We start from the raw sequence: 17,041 nt of genomic DNA on the forward strand, positions 1-17,041 counted from the left end.
ACAGGAGGTGTGGGTCAAGGAGAGCTTGGTGGCTCCATGCCAAGTGTTCTCTTTAACTTGTTCTTCTTCCTTCCCCTTCAAACTCACTCACTCAGTAACATGCAAGCACATCTGGCCAGTAGCAGCATGGGACTGAATGCCTTGCCCTTGGTACTGCGCATAAACCATTTTCAGGAAGCTAGGTTTTGTCCTTTTCTCTTTGTGTAGGGTCCTCCCAGGATAACGTACCTGCCACCAGGGATGTGCAGGAAACTGGCCCATCACACGAGCATTCCTGACCACACAGGCACCGGTTTAGATATATCTGCCTTGGGGGAATTAGTGGGTCAGGAGGGAGCACTTGGAGAAGCACACAGCACAAGTGAGGAGGAACAAGTGGAGGTGGCAGCAGAGGAGCAACAATAAGATGCAGGGAGGTCCAGGACCAGCTGTTCCTCTGCTGCAGGGCCCATAGATATAGACCTTCTCTGGCTACTTAGGAGTGGAACTCATTAGTGAGCAGGAATTCTTCATGCAATACAGGAAGGGCTGTCCCTGTGGTAAATCTTGCCTGGAAAGTGGGTTAAAGTAAATGGCATAATTCTGTGACAGCCTCCCTCGTGAAGTGTAGACAGCAAAGACTCAGACATATACACTACTTGACGATGTCTGAGGAGACCTGAACTGGGCCTAGACCGGATGGACATCAGGTGTCTGAGGTGCAATCACACCCGCCCTGAGCCTGAATTCCTTCAAATCCAGCACAGCCTCTAGAAGGTCCAATGGAATGCTCATGCTGAGCAACAGTGCTGCGATAAAAGGAGTCTCTGCAAAAGGAGTCTTACACAATGTAACAATGATGTGGAGATGCCGGTGATGGACTGGGGTGGACAAATGTAAGGAATCTTACAACACCAGGTTATAGTCCAACAAATTTATTTTAAAATCACAAGCTTTCGGAGATTATCTCCTTCGTCAGATGATTGAATGAAAAGGTTCTCAAATCGCATATCTTATACGATGTTGGGACAGCATCACACCAATCAAAAGGTGTCGTTGTTATTCAAACAGGCCAGTCACGGAGAACAGCACGTCCCAGTACACTCGATATACATTGTGTCTTTTACACAGGCAGGCAGAAAGAAACTTAAAATGGCAGAGAGAGAGAGAGAGAGAATTTTAAAAAACATATAAATTTTTTCCCCCTTTTTGCTGGTGGGGTTACGTGTAGCGTGACATGAACCCAAGATCCCGGTTGAGGCCGTCCTCATGGGTGCGGAACTTGGCTATCAACTTCGATGTAACAATGCAGCAAAGAACAGTAGCAGAAAAAATACCCCAAATATAATGCAGAAACTGCTGTATGACAAGTCCAAACAAGTGACAATTTGCAACATTGTGGTAACCTGTCACTCACATCTTTAAAAATCCAAGTTCTCAAGCCAGGGCAGAGAAACACAGAAGCACTGGTTGGGCAATATCAAAGGAGAGCTACGGGCAATAAAACAAAACCTTGAATTTGTTGTGGGACCAATTTGCAGTAGATTGACTATAGTTAAGAGCTTTAAGAAGGTCCATGCACGGTCTGGGCACAGGCTTCAGAACCAGTAAAAACCACTGGACCACCGAATGCAGATCCTCACGTATCTGGCACTTGTGCTTACTTCAGTAAGGCGTGTTTGTGGAATGCATGGTTACACACTATCAGTGCATGATCACGGAATCACCCCTACGGTTCCCAGGTCAAACACTAATGATCCTCCTGTCTCTTTACAAACAGTTAAAGCTGTGGTATCCTGTTTGAAGGTGTGCCGTACAAAAAATGTTCCATGACACATTCTTCGTTCCCTATCTAGAACCTTTAATATTGCAGCGCTTGCAAATGACAGTTGCCCCTGATTAATAGAGAAGGCACACCTGGAGCTGTTGGATGTGAGGTTGGTCCAGCCAGGGTATATGGCTGACTAATGCCCTAGTGACATCAGGCCCACTTGTTGAGTAAGCACAATATTCAAAGGAACCCCAAAGTATTTGTGTTTATACTGCGGTTAAGTTTTTGTTTAACATCATTGATATTTTTTTTGAGGTAAGTTGTTTTAAAGAGCCATGTATCCATGGGAAAGAAGGTAGAACGAAAGACTTGCATTTCTATAGCACCTTTCAGGACCTCAGGACGTCCCAAACCTCCTTTACAGCCAATGAAATACTTTTGAAGTGTAATCACTGTTATAATGTAGCAAACGCGCCAGACAATTTGCACACAGCAAGGTCCCACAAACAGCAATGCGATGTTGGTTGAGGGATAGATATCTGGGACAGGACACTGGGAGAACTCCCCTGCTCTTCTTTGAAATAGTGCCATGGGATCTTTTACGTCCATATGAGAGCGCAGACGGGGCCTCAGTTTAACATCTCATCTGAAAGACGGCACCTCCAACAGTGCAACACTCCTTCAGTACTGCACTCGAGTGTCAGCCTGGATTATTGGGTCAAGACTCTGGAGTGGGGCTTAAACCCACAACCTTCTGACGCAGTGTCGAGAATCCTATCACTGAGCCACGGCTAACATGCAGGGAAGGCCACAACATCTGCAGTGTACTGATGACACAAGCATTTATTAGGGTAGAAATTACTATCGGCGATGTTATCAAACGAATGATTAACGTGCTCGTACCAAATTCCATTCTGTGCTATTTTAACACAGGTACTAAGCAGTTAATATTAAATGGGTTATTCCCTCCACTAAAACAGCAGAGAAAAGACTTTAATGTAAGGGTGTGCAGTGTTGATCCGGTAACACAGTGACAGTAATTTCCATGTGAGAGGGAATAATTTTGTCATGAGGGTGCGATGAGGAAGTGCTTTGTTGGTTCTTTGAGCTGAAATAACTCAAGGGGACTCTCAACGTATCTGCCTGGTTGTTTAAATCAGTCTTGTAGCCATACGGCCATTTAATGGAGCTGGTAGAAATCAGATTTGATATTGCATTAGAAGCAATATCCAAGAAACGAGGGAGAACCGGTTACGCAGGGTGTCTGCTGTTTCTACCAGATTCCATATTGACCTGTAAGGGGGTGGAACTTCCATCCACCCCTTACAAGGCAAATAATGGGTTGGGGTGGGGGCTTGCTGGGACTCCCTAAGCCAGGAGACTCCAGCCCTGGCAGTAGATGAGGACCCAACACATCAATTACGGCCGGTACACCAAGAAAGACGAAGCATACTGGCCTTGCCAAAGGTGAATGTCGGCCCCACTGGTGGGGTTTAGGCCTGGCAAGCGATCTTAATCGCCGAAGAGAATAAAGTAAAACAAAAAACTCCCAGATCAATCCCTTCGCTTGGCAGCTGATCAGAGCAGACGCTGGATCAGTGGGGAAGAGCTTTTCACCCACCCACTCCCCCCTCCCCCCCCCCCCATGGGCAGGGGTCCATCCAAGTCTGCAAGCAAACGGGGTAGTCAGCGCCAATGAATTACCCCAAGTGGCATTTGCACCCAGCTGCCCTATGAAAATGAGGTAACCTCCCACTCCAGCAGGAGTTGGTGCTGGAGCCAACCAGCGGGCACAATCCTGGCACAACCACTGGCATCACGAGCCGTGGAATTTCAGGACCATAGAGGTTTTAGCACAGGAGGTCGTCGGTCGGCTTTTTTTTGCCCCTGCTGTGTTTAGGTCCCTCTCACAAGCTGATTTTATGCAGTCCAATCTTTCTGCTCTTTTCCCTAAATAATCCCATTTTCTTGCTTTCTTCCTGCACTCTTTTATACTCGTTAGATAATTGTCCGGTACCTTTCTCAATGCTGTAATTGATTTAGCATCAATCACCACCCATGGCAATACAAACCACATTCCGATAATTTAGCACAAAAACGTTCCTTCTAATGTCCCTATTTTGTGTATCCAGTGCTCACCTTGAGATCATGGTTTTTGATTTATCTGCCAATCGAAATTATCTATGTTTACCTTGCCTGTTTCCTTTGTTATTTTGAAAGCCTCTATCAAATACCCCCTCAATCCTTTCAGTTTAAGAAAATACAGCTCTAGTTGCTTCAACCTTTCCTCACAACTCAGAACGCTCATGCACGATAACATTTAGTGGTCCACTGCGATTGGCCATTGTTCTGCCATTAACAGAATTGTGTTCCAAAATCAGCAGAAGTATAACTGAGAGCACTGAGGGACATTTTAATTCACAGCTGTTCAACAAGTCTAATGTCTGGCTCATTAACTCCAAATGGAAATTAAAATCGGGAGAGATGTATAACAGGCTGCTGACTCACCACCACTCGTTTTACACTAGCGCACAAAGTCAAAATTACCCCATTAAGTGAAAGGGTAATTGCTTCCAGGCAGTAAGAAAGAAAAAAAAAGAACTTGCATTTCTATAGCGCCTTTCATTACCTCAGGACGTCCCAAAGTTCCTTTACAGCCAGTGAAGTTCTTTTGAAGTATAATCACGGTTGTAATGTAGGAAACGTGGCAGCCAATTCGCGCACAGCAAGGTTCCACAAACAACAATGGGATAATGACCAGATCATCTGTTTTAGTGGTGTCGGTTGAGGGATAAATATTGACCAGGACACCGGGAGAACTCCCCTGCTCTTCTTCAAAATAGTGCCATGGGATCTTTTGCATCCATCTGAGAGAGCAGACAGAGCCTGTCTCATCTAAAAGATGGCACCTCCCTCAGCACTGCACTGGAGTACCAGCCTAGATTTTGTGCTCAAGTCTCTGGAGTAAGACTTGAACTCACAACTTTCTGGCTCACAGGTGAGAGTGCTACCAACTGAGCCACAGCTGACAGTACCTGGCAGGTGTATTAACTACTGGCAAATTAGTTGCACCAGTCAGGTATAAATTGGAGCTCTTGCTGCAGAAGTGTGGAAATACCATTGCGGAGCTGTTTACTACAAATTACTGGGACCAAAACCAAATATAGATAACATGGTTTGTTCCACGAGGTCTGATAAAGGACAAGAGTCACCTTCAGAAATAAAGGGAAGGCCTGTGATAACCTTGAAATGGAAAAAAGTTGCAGCTCTGCACCTTTATCTTTCTTGAAAGAGGCTCTACATAAAATTAAATAATAATGAATTATGCAAAGAAGCTCTATTTACTTAATCAAGGCTGTTGCCTGGAAGTATTGAAACGTGATCATAAATTGCAGATTACAATTTTAAGAAATATATATGTGCTACCATGAAATGGTCTGAACCTAAGCACTGGACCAACGCACATTAATCCCAGGTAAGACCCTCAGAAGACCTCAAACGTGCATAAATAAATATACAAATAAAATCTATCATATTGATAGGTATGTTGGAGATGAAGTCGGCATCAGTCTCATTGTAGAAGTTGTGAAAGTCATTTGTTTCTTTTGTTAACTGGATGCCCTATCAAACTATGTTGTAAGTGTGAAATAAAAACAGTCAGCCTCTGAAAAGAGAAAAGGCAGACCGATAAAAGCAGGATGTGAAATATAGGCCATGAAAAGCCAGGCTTTGACGTGTCGGTCCATGAAAGGTAAGCCATGAAAAAGCAGATCATGAATAGGTGGGCTTTGAAAAGGCAATGAGGTTGAAATTGTGTTCTGGAATTAGTAACGGATACATTAACACACCTTCATATCAAATTTCCTTTTTCTTTTATTTTAATAAAGATATCGGGGGGAAAAGAAAGGGCCCATTTTCGGGCGCGGGTAGCGTGATCCGCTATTACCCTGCACCCGATGGCCCCTGCGCACGTGAATTTCGAGCTGCCTGTTACTTACCGTGATATTTCCACGCAGCCAGTGCTACCCGCGCTGCTGAGAGGCTGCACTGAGAACGAGGAAGCCGGAAATGGGGCGCACGTCATCGGCCACCTGCACCTCTTAAAGGTGCAGGTGCACATTTTAAATGGGACATGCACAGTTAACGAGGAGGAGGGAAAGATGGCCGGAAGGATGGCAGGACTGGTCAAAGAGAGGGCCCCACGCTTCTCTGATGATGCACTAGATGCCCTGGTGAAAGAGGTGGACGATAGGAGGGCCAACATGTACCTGCAGGGTAGCAGGAGACCCTGCAGACTGCAGCTCCACAGGCACTGGAAGACTATGGTGCAGGAAGTGAACGCCAGGAGCATCGCACCACGCACATGGGTGCAGTGCCGAAAGAAGCTCAATGATTTGACTCAAGTGGTCAAGGTGAGTGAATGCAAGTGTCAAGTAGCACATCCTACCAACTGCACCACTGCTCCACGCATCACGCCCCCCGTCACCCATCCACCAACAAACACTGCCCATCTATACGCAATGCTGCACTTGGCATGCTGCATTGCACCCACACATAGTACCACACTTGCAGGCCACACAACCACCACTTAAAGGTCACACACACTGGCAGCTATTTGACCACGACAGGCACATCACCCACACATCTTGCAGGATACTCACTGACACACTGTCCTCTATCTTGCAGGAGAAGATGGCGCATAACAGCTGGCAGCAGGAGAGACCTGAGGGTGGACGGGGACGCTTACACGTCCTCAACCCCCTAGAGGAGACAGTGCTTCGGATCATTGAGCGGGACGTCGCTGCAGCCGTGACAACATGCCGCGCTGGAGGTCCCGATGAAGGGGGTCTCTGCATATCTAATGCTCCTTCTCCTTTCCCACATCTCCCTCCTCCCATAATCTTTTCTGACTCACGTGCTGCAGATGCTGTCAGCACGCAGGTCTTGTTTGCTCCTCTCCCTGCTCCACAACTCAAAGTGTTTCCCTTTGTCATTGCAGATACCCAAGAACACGTGGCGGCACCGTCCGAGGACGAGGAGGAGGAGGAGGAGGGAGACACTGAAGCCACACCGTCACTCGATCTGACACTTGCTTCCACCAGCTCAGAGACTGACACTGCGTGTCATTTAGAGGCTAGTTTAGAGGAGGGATCTGCACTTGGTGAGACACCGGGCACAAGTGCGCAGGTGCCGGGCGGGGTGGGGAATGGATACCACAGGTGCCAGCTCACCAGAGGGCGAGGTCGCTCACTAGTTCTGCTGCAGAGGAGTCAGATGGGGACGTTGATGGGCCAGGCTACAGATGGGCGTACACCACCAAATGCTTGGGGCACTGGAAAGCCTGCCAGAAAGCCTGCGCCCAATGACAAGGGGCATGGAGGAGTCCAGCTCCAAATTGGCACAGGGCTTTGCACGGAGCTTGGAGCCCATCCTTTCCAACATGGAACAGGTGGTCACCTCCATCAGCACACCCGTGGAACCCACCATGATGCAGTGTCTGATGGCCAATGTCGCAGCTTCCATTGCAGCACAAACCGATGTCATCAAAGATCTGCAAGTCACGGTTGCTGCTCAGACTGCTGCAATGGAAGCTCAGTCTGCTGCTATCGTGGCTCTGGGGACCACTTTGGAATGGGACTTCCAGGGCATCACAGCACTCCAGCAATCCATTCCCCAGCAATCTTCAGCTGAGCCAACTCCCCGGGATAGTGGCAGTGGCGCCATGGCAGTCGGACCTGCTGTCCTCTCTCAGGACAACAGTATTCCTGCTCTCACCCCTGCCACTCAGCCAGTGCCCTTGTTGTAGCCTATCAGCCAGCCAGGCCAGACTGTGCAGCCCATGCTGAGATGGTGCAGTCTGAAGCCGGGCCCTCCCGGCCCAGAGCTGCTCAAGGTCATCCTCCAAGGCCACCTGCATGCTCCTCCATTGAAAGCCAGCAGCCTCCCACCACCCAAGCTCCAGCCACTGGGGAAGCACCTCGGAGGAGCACTAGGATAGGTAAAGACACATGAGCAAAATGCACTAAGGGAATTCACAAGGGTGAATAGTTCTGTTCTGTTTCCATAATTTCATTTATTCATTGATAAATGTGACTCTGAATTTGCATTTGGTGGTGGTTTTTATTTGTGCGATGAGAAAATGTGCAATCGGATGGAGAGCGATTTGATTGTTTTGTAGGAGCGGAAAAGTGGGTAACGCAGGACTGTTGATGAGTTGGGGGATGTAGTCAACATTATTGATAGCAGGCACGGATCAGGCGAGCACGCAGAGCCCTTGTAGACAAGGCGTGTGGTCCCTGTTGCACCCTTGCGTCTTCCTCAACTTCCTCTTCCGGCTCCTCCTCCTCCCCCTCTTCCTCCTCAGCCTCTTCCTCCACCTCTGGATCAGGGTCTTCTCCTATCATTGGTGGCAAAGGTTGGTCCCTCACGATGGTGAGGTTGTGCAGCATGCAGCATACCACCACAAATCTGCCCACCCGCTCTGCGGAGTACTGCAGGGCTCCTCCAGACACCGGTCTGGGCAGCGGAAGCGTTGTTTGAGGAAGCCTATGGTGTGCTCCACGATGTTGCGTGTGGCAGCATGGCTCTCATTATAGACCTGCTGTACACGTGTGCATGAGTTCCTGACCGGAGTCATGAGTCACAGAGTGAAGGGATACCCTAGTCACCCAGTAGCCAGCCTTCGACTTGCCGAGGTGGGTGACAGATAGCTGGCACGTTGGACTGCCGCATGACAAAGATGTCATGACTGCTCCCAGGGTAGCGGGCATCGACCTCCATGATTCGATGCGTGTAATCACACACCAGCTGCACGTTCAGGGAGTGGAAGCCCTTTCGGTTGACGAAGATGGCCGAGTTGATATGCGGGGCATGCGGGGCACGCAGGGCAATGTGCATGCAGTCAATGGCACCCTGCACCATCGGGAAGCCAGCAATGCGAGCGAACCCCCGTGCTTGTTCGTTCTTCATGTCTCTGTCAAGAGGGAAGGTGATGAACCTGTTCCTCATCTGGTACAGTGCGTCTGTGACCTCCCTTATGCAGCAGTGCACTGCATACTGCGAGCTGTTGCACATGTCACCAGCAGAGGCCTGAAATGATCCTAAGCTGTAGAAATTCAGCGCCACGGTGACCTTTACAGCCACAGGCAATGCTGTCCTCGCCCTGCTCTGAGGCTGCAGTTATGGCCACACCAGTTGACAGATCTCGGTCACGGCTTCCTTGGTGAACCTCAGGCATTGGTCGTAATCCTCCTCGGTCATGTTGAGGTAAGAGAATTGGTTCCGGAAGGCTCTCGTTAGATATGGCCTCCTGCTCAGTGGCTTGCGCCTCCTTGTCCTCCCTCTCTTCGCTGCTTGACCTGGTGTGCCTCTCTGCATGCTCCCAGTCGTGCTTAATGCCCAGCAAAGCCCTAGCAGACCATCCATGGTTGCCAGGAATGTTGTCCAACCATGGTTGTAACTTTCTGAACCGTAAGGCAATACCTGCCAAACCATTCTCAAATGTACTCTAGGAAATCTCAGTAAGTACCGGGAGCTTCAAAAAACACTTCCTATTCCACCAGCAGCCGGAAGCAATAATCCAGCAACTAACCTGTAAATCCTGCATGGCCCCTTTAAATAACGCTGGTGGGGGGGTCCTCTAGGCACTGTTATCACGTTCAGGTGTGCGTGGTTAAGATTGTGCGTTGAGTTGAGCGTTAAGGTCCAAAATTGTGTGCATCACTTTAAATCAGCGTTGCACACTGATTGCACGAATTTTCTCCCTATTTTACAAGCTTCCGGTATGTGCGCGTGCGCTAATAACTATATCAAGATGGCGTCCAGCGCACGTCACGCACAAAACGTGCGTGTGCAGCCAAGACGCCATCTTGGACATTCAAGAGGCCGCGTAGCGCCGAAACAACAGGCGCGACACGGCCCAATTTACGCCCATTAACTCATCTATTTAAAGCAAGCTAATGGGCTCGATTTTAAAAGTAAAAAACAGGTAGGTTGGGGGCGGGGGTCATTGAAAATTGCCATCATTTCAGACCCGGTCCCCAACCCGCCTCCAACCCGTCCATTTCCGGTTTTCATGGGACCGGGCAACCAACCCGCTCCCAGGAGGCGGTCGGGCCTTAAAACCTATCAAGGATGCTTCGGGCTTCCATTTTTCACAATTTCAACCCTGGGGGGCCAGGATTCCCGGGCCTTCTGTTTTACGTCTCGTGAAAGGAGGCGAGAAGGCCCAAGACTAAAAGCTAGGTGCCTAGAAAGGCATAGCATGTGGGCCCGGAGGAGCAGGAGTGCTTCCCCCAGGTCCAGCAAGCCTACCTGCACCGACACCCCCGCCCGATCGCGGACCCCCGACCCCCGACCCCCGATCGTGGACCCCCAACCCCGATCCTCCCCCTCCGACCTCCGATCCCCTGACCCTGATCCTCCCCCTCCGACCCCGACCCTGATCCTCCCCCTCCGACCCCCAACCCTCCTCCCCCAATCCTCCCCCTCCAACCCTGACCCCGATCCTCCGACCGTCTCCCTCAAAGATCGCGGAACCCCGTGATGACCCCCGATCCCGATCCCGATCCCGGCCCCCCCCCCCCCCCCCGGGTGACTGACCCCTGATCCCATCCCTCATGACACGTGACCCCCGTGCCCACCTATGCCCACCCGTGCCCCAGTCCGACTGAGACCAGCCGATCAGTTGGACGGGAAACCAACAAAAAATAAATAAAAGATGTCCTTACCTCAAAATCGTAAGGACATCCGGGGAACCCGTACTAAAGGGTTTCCCAACCTCAAATTGACCTCCCGCCCCCTTCCCAGCTCCGTTTTAAAATCACCCCCCAATATCTTTGTTAAAGTAGTGGAAAGAGGAATTTCAAACAGAAGCGTTAACGTATTCATTATTAATATCACACAGCACAATCCAAACCCCATTGGCTTTACCAATGTCAAACCTTAAGCATCTTCTCCAGTTTCTCTCATTTATATTCCATTTTACTTCCTTCTTTCTTTCTATATTGGAACGATTTCACTCAACCTTTTTCTCTTTCTAACACTTTCCCAAAGCCCAGTTGCGATGAGATATTTCATCTCTCACTCATCACATCTTTCCAGCTTTTTAAAAGAATCTGCTGGCATCCCATTAGCTGCCTCTTTCCATTATCATGTCATTTACCACCTTCCTGTTCTCCCAATATTTGTCGTATAACATTTCCTTCATCAGTCTAACAAAGGATCTACATGGGACAATGTTGCAATTTTAACATTAAAATCTCTTTTCGGATGACAACAGATTTTTTTTCAAATGATTTGTTCAAGGGATATGGGCAGTGCTGGCAAGCCCATAATCATTGCCCACCCCTGGTTGCCCTGAGAAGGTGATGGTGTGTCTTCTTTTTGGACCACACAATCTGTGTGGTGATGGTACTCCCACAATGGTGTTAGGTGGGGAGTTCCAGGATTTTAACCCAGTGACAATGAAGGAACAGCGATATATGTCCAAGTCAGAATGGTGTGAGGGAAACTTGGAGGTGATGATGTTCCCACAATATTATTGCTCTTGTTCTGCTGTGTATTTTCATAACGCTGTTATCTGTTTCACCTTTATTGCATAGTTTGAGAGAACATTCAATATTCAAAGGAATATACGACTTTAATGACTTCTGCAGAGGGGCTGTCTGGCACCGACTTCATCTCAAACATACCTAGCAACACCACATTGTTTATGAGTATACTTAACTATGCACATCCACAAATAATGTATGTTTTTCCATGCCTGTTTGACTACAAAGATTGTTTTATTGCTATAGGTCTTTAAAAAAAACATCTGAGCAAGTAACCACACACTAGGCATAAATAGCACGGTGACATTTTGTGGGAGTATGTTCCTGCCAGCGTAGCTGACACCAGCAAGAGTCTTCACAGTGGTTTTGGTAACAGCCATACTCAAAGAGAGTGCCAATTGTGGGTAAATATGTGTAAGGTTTTCCTGTTGAAGATGTACAGGTTCTACCTGTGAAGTCAGGATGTGTTCTTGTTTGGAATCTTTTTCGGTGATGCTGCTTGTTCAACTGCTTGAAGTGTCGTCATGGGCTTTTTGGGGCTGCTTAAGTGAGAAGAAGGTGCGTAGGTGTCTGGGATGTGTAGAGAACTGAGTGAAATTCAGCACTACCTACAAGTGCAGTGGACACAATGAAAGGATAAAACTGCTGTCAACAGTTTCCGCCACAATTGAGACACTGGTCTTGGGTGTATAATGCAGGATGTAAAGTTAGTCAGGGATTCAGAGGCTTTGCTTTATTTATCTCTTGGAAATGCCAGAGATCAATTTTGTAGAACTTTCCCTCAGGAGATTAATTGGGTTGGATATAGTTAAAGATCATTAAAGTCAGTTTTTATTTGGCAATTTAAAAACACGGGTTTCCTTGGGTGCATTTCAAGTTCTAGCTATAGGGGTCTAAATCCATTAGCCCCCCGAAACCGGATGCAATCTGTATGGCGCGCAGCCAAGGCCGTCAGAATGGAGAGTTCCCGTCCTAAATAGGTCCTCATCACCATCATTGCGGTGAGCTGCGGGCGTCAGTAGGGCACGACGACTCAGCTTACCAGTCGGGGCCTGGGAGGGAGGGAGGCAATTGGAAGGGAGGTGAGCGTGAGCCGAGAGTGGCTGCAGTCTTAATGTGGAGGTGAGAGGAGCATTCCTTCCTCTCCTGGCTCCACATAAAAGCAAATTTTGAAAAAAAAACTTGCCTGCAGGCTTCTACCATGGCCTCCAGCAGTCCCTTTAAGGACCACTGGTTAGGCAGCTGTAGATCCTGAAAAAAGTCGTCAGAGCTTGTGGTCACGCAAACTCCGACTCCTTTTAACCAATTTTACGAACAGGTCCAGAAATGGGCGCAGGAGGCTCATTTCAATATTGAAATGAGGCCAGCACTTATTTCAGGCAGTTGCCATGGCTGCCTAAAAAAAGGCCCTAGCGTATTTTGCAGTGGCCCAGGCACATGTCCAGATCATTCAAGGGCCTTTCTACTGCTAAATTTGCCATTGTTGAGCCTGTTTTACGCCCATAAATTCAGGGTGAAAGAATTGGACCCCAAAAAACCCAGGTGAATTTAAGAGGAAATCAGTAAGAAAAAAAAATCAGTTTTCATTTGGAACGTGGCTAAAATTCAACAATAAAGGAATAAAGTAAAGGCACCTGAAGCTAATTCACAACCTACAATCATTTACACAGTTTGCAGGCATAGTGTGAGGCTCCACCAAATGGAGTTTGTGCTTCACATTCCATCCATAAATATTGACAATGAAGTGCATTTTATTCATCTTTAGCTCCTCGTTGGCGAATGCTGAATCCACTGGAAAAAACTGATGCAAGGGAAGTATTTTAAGACTTGAAATGGAGGGTAAATTATTTACAGTGACAGTGAAAAATGAAAGAAAAGGGAATGTAGAACTTTGTCGAAATCTACCCAGCCAAACAGTAACGTTTACTCTGCATTGTATCGAAGTGAAGGGGAAAACAAGTGCATACAAGTGAAGGCTTCCTTTAAAGATAAGTTAATCTTGTGTGTTGTAAGACCAGTTTTGATTATTGAAACAGCATATGACTTGCCTCTTGTGTAGCATTGCCCTGGAGTCTCCAGGAATTAAAGATTAATTTCCTGGACACTGCTGCGAGCAAACACCCAGGAGAAAAATCATAAGGGCATTAAAAAAAAGTTATAATTTTTTCATTTGCTTTAAACACTTTTGTTTATAGTGAGTTATTAGTTATAAAAATATTGGAGGTGTGAAGAGAGGCTGTTTGACCCGTTGGAGGCGGGAGGTCATGTGATGAAATACATCTCCAGGAATACATCCAACCAGAGTTGGTAACTACTCCTGTTTAATCTGGAATCTCTAATCTCACAAACATTAATATTATAGGAGGAATTGTAACTATCCTGCGCTGGTTGGCCTCCCAATCCCTCTGGTGGATCCATTTCGAGGACCAGGGCCTCGTTACCATACTTATGTTGAGCTGCGCGCCCTAAACGGGCATCCCCAGTACAGTTGGCAGCATGGTAGGTCCAGGGTGACCGTGCGATCGCGAGGTGGGGGTGGGGTACCCTGAGGCCGGCTGGTGCCCACGTTATTCTTGTGAAGCCTGGAGCAGCACTCCTGGCCCCAAAATTCTGTGTCTCCCAGCCCATGATCCACTGTGCAAATGCCCTCCCTGCCCTTGGAATTTCAAGGTCGTAGTTCTTAGACGGCCACACTTGAGTTTCACTTCTACAGTTTGTAGCAGTAAGGGAAGTCTGAAGGAGACAAGCAATTTTCATTGTTGAGGCCCTGGGAAAGAACAAGTCCGAGGCTTTGGGGTAGATTTTTTATTTGCTGCCTGGGTGTTGCGGATCGACCGCTTGTTGTAGAAACCACCCGCTTTTCAATGGAAAGAAAACGGAGCTGTTTCTATAGTGGGCGGCCTACCCATAGTGTCATTTTTACGCCTGGAGAGCAAGTTGAAAATCTATTCCTTTATTTCAGTGGGGATGCAGGGAGCAGGAGGTGTGTGTTGTACAATTGTTTGTCTAGTTATTGAGCTGCACATTTTTGGAGTGAAATAACTCAGTATTCCAAAGTAAATGATGCACAAAAACCCCAGTGCTTAGCCAACAGGGTTCAAATCCATATTTTATAATTCCACCAGCAGGTTTATGCCCCGCTTTTTTAAACCTTTAATTAGATCGCACTTTAAAGAAAGTGGTAAAGAAAAGGGATTAATAACACACACTGTGGGGGGAGGGGGGGCTAATTTTGATTTTGTACGATAGTGCAATGGATATAAAAATAGGGAGAGATGTAAAACTGGCTGCCGACTCGCTAACTCTCGTTTTACACTATCGCACAAAATCAAAATGACTCCCAGTGTCTGCAATATTTTATTTAATGGCAGTTTTATTTGTCGGAAAGTAAATGCTACATACCGGGGGTGGTTCCGCAGTCCAACACCCACAGGAATCGTAGGTGCCCAGCCTGTGATTTTCTGTCCATTCAAATGCATAGCTTTTGAGCAGGAAGCAGTGTTTAAAGCCTGAAACATAATCAATATCAATCCTAAATTTTGACGTCATTGTATCGTGCCCTTAAGATGTTAAAATGTTTGGCAAAACTTTTTTTTGGGTGGGGGGCAGAATTATTTTCAACAACGGCAAGACATGCGCATCGGATATGTAACTGTAAACAACAAAAAGATTTGCCAGCCATTTCTTAGTAACGGGGTTGGCCTTTTTAAGAAGAGTGTCCTTTACGACACAATGCAGAGCAATAAACATTCAAACTAAAATAAGACAAGTGATTGCTACTTACTTGGCACACAGTGTGCCGAGGTGAAGGATCAAGTTAAATCATTGAGGCACACCTGAACGAAACAATTGTACTGGAATTGCCAGGTGCAAAGATTTTATGTGAGATTATGTGGGGCAGACTCATCCTAGCTCCTAATGGGACACACAGCAACAGCAATAAACTGTCAACTGTATAGTATAAACCTGCATTATATCAGCAGCTTCACTCTAAGAGGCCATAAGGACAGTTGGCGGAGAAGTGGAAGCTAATTTCACACTAATGCTGTAGATGGAGGGGTGTGCTTCTGAGGTTGGAACGCTCTGTTGGAGCTTCCTAGAAGGAGGTTTACTTGGCATCTATCTTGTACCTGGGAATGTTTGATGTTAATGTTCCCTAGCACTGGCACCCCTCGCCTTGATGAGCACAGAATTCACCCTCATCCCCCACACATACGCACACCAAGTAAAATTAAGACGACACCAGCAGTAAGACTGCAAGGGGTGAAACTGATCTTGGGCGGTGTGGGAAAGAATATCGGGAGCAGCGTGAAACGGGCTGCCGATCGGCTATCGTCCATTTTGCACTCCCGCCCAAGGACCAATTTCACCCCCTACGAGTCCAACCAATGCGTGGATTCAGTGGTTACTTGAAGGACTGAAACGTTGACGACTTGTTTCTCATTATCTGTATATTTTTTTACCCCAAGACTTTAAGGCAAGGGCAAGATGCATTTCCGTCCACGTTATATTGTTGACCGCTCGGCTTATTCAATTCCTGAATTTGATGAAGAGTACCAGAAGAAAATCAGAAGTTATCCCCATTCACAAAAAGCACGGAAATTATTCAGGTAAAAAAAATCATTTAAAATGACCATTTTTGTCTTGAGACTTGCCAACTAATTTGAATGCTTGAATTATTTTTTTTTTGCATTTGGTACTATTGCCGGATACTCTTCCAATTACTTGGGTTTGTTGACCAAGTTTACATCTTGGTTCTATTGGCAAGTACTCCCTTCGGTTTCTCGGAGCACCATTAAAGGCAAGGAAGGCTCAAGGTTTGATCCCTGGTCTGTGGTGGGTGGTGTTAGGGTCACTACAACTAACCTCTGTGCCCCTGCGCTAGGGAGGGAGGCAAAAATCAGCTCCTGACCACTCATCCAGTGACCCGAGCTGGCAAGTGCAGATGCAAGTACGTAAGGTGAAGTGAGGTCAAGATAGGGCTCGGTCATGGTGTCCGATTTGGTCAAACATCCTACTGGCAATCATTGTCAAGGACTACATCCAGTAGAGAATTCAGGCAAAACTTCTTTACTCAGAGGGTAGCTATAATGTGGGACTTGCTGCCACAAGTATTTGAGGTGGATAGCATAGAATTAAGAGACTATACCTATCAGGAAAGATTGAACAGGCTGGAGCTCTTATCTCTAGAAAAGAGAAGACTGAGGAGTGACCTGATAGAGTAGATGTTGAGAAGATGTTTCCATTTGTGAGGGAGACCAAAACCAGGGGCCATAAATATAAGATAGACACTAATAAATCCAATAGGGAATTCAGGAGAAACTTCTTTACCCAGAGAGTGGTTAGAATGTGGAACTCGCTGCCACGAGGAGTAGTTGAGGCAAATAGCATAGATGCATTTAAGGGGGAGCTAGATAAATACATGAGGGAGAAAGGAATAGAAAGCTATGCTGATAGGGTTAGATGGAGAGGGGTAGGAGTAGGCTCGTGTGCAGCATAAACACCGACATGGACCAAATGGCCCATTTCTGTGCTGTACATTCTATGTAATTCTATGCACATACATGAACAATGGCCTCTTGGCCGCAGTACCCTAGGCTACACAGGGTCCTGGGGCCCACATCCTACTGATCCTACTGCGAGTCAACAACTTGTGGAGGGGAGAAAACTCGGATTTATTTTTTCCAAAAGGAAATATTTCACAGCTCTCGGACCTCAGAAGTCTTTAGGATACTTCGGG

At 47.1% G+C, this 17,041-nt stretch overlaps 1 protein-coding gene across 1 annotated transcript in view; it reads left to right on the top strand.

The window, feature by feature from the left end:
- Positions 1-17,041, top strand: part of LOC137344546 (solute carrier family 26 member 9-like) — an 84,927-nt gene that overhangs the window by 14,944 nt on the left and 52,942 nt on the right. The window contains exon 3 of the mRNA XM_068007592.1: positions 15,771-15,911. Coding sequence (XP_067863693.1) covers positions 15,790-15,911 — 122 coding nt within the window. The 5' untranslated portion in view covers positions 15,771-15,789. The remainder of the gene's footprint in view (positions 1-15,770; positions 15,912-17,041) is intronic.

The sequence above is a fragment of the Heptranchias perlo genome, chromosome 27, assembly GCF_035084215.1.
Source record: "Heptranchias perlo isolate sHepPer1 chromosome 27, sHepPer1.hap1, whole genome shotgun sequence".
Taxonomy (NCBI): Eukaryota; Metazoa; Chordata; class Chondrichthyes; order Hexanchiformes; family Hexanchidae; genus Heptranchias; species Heptranchias perlo.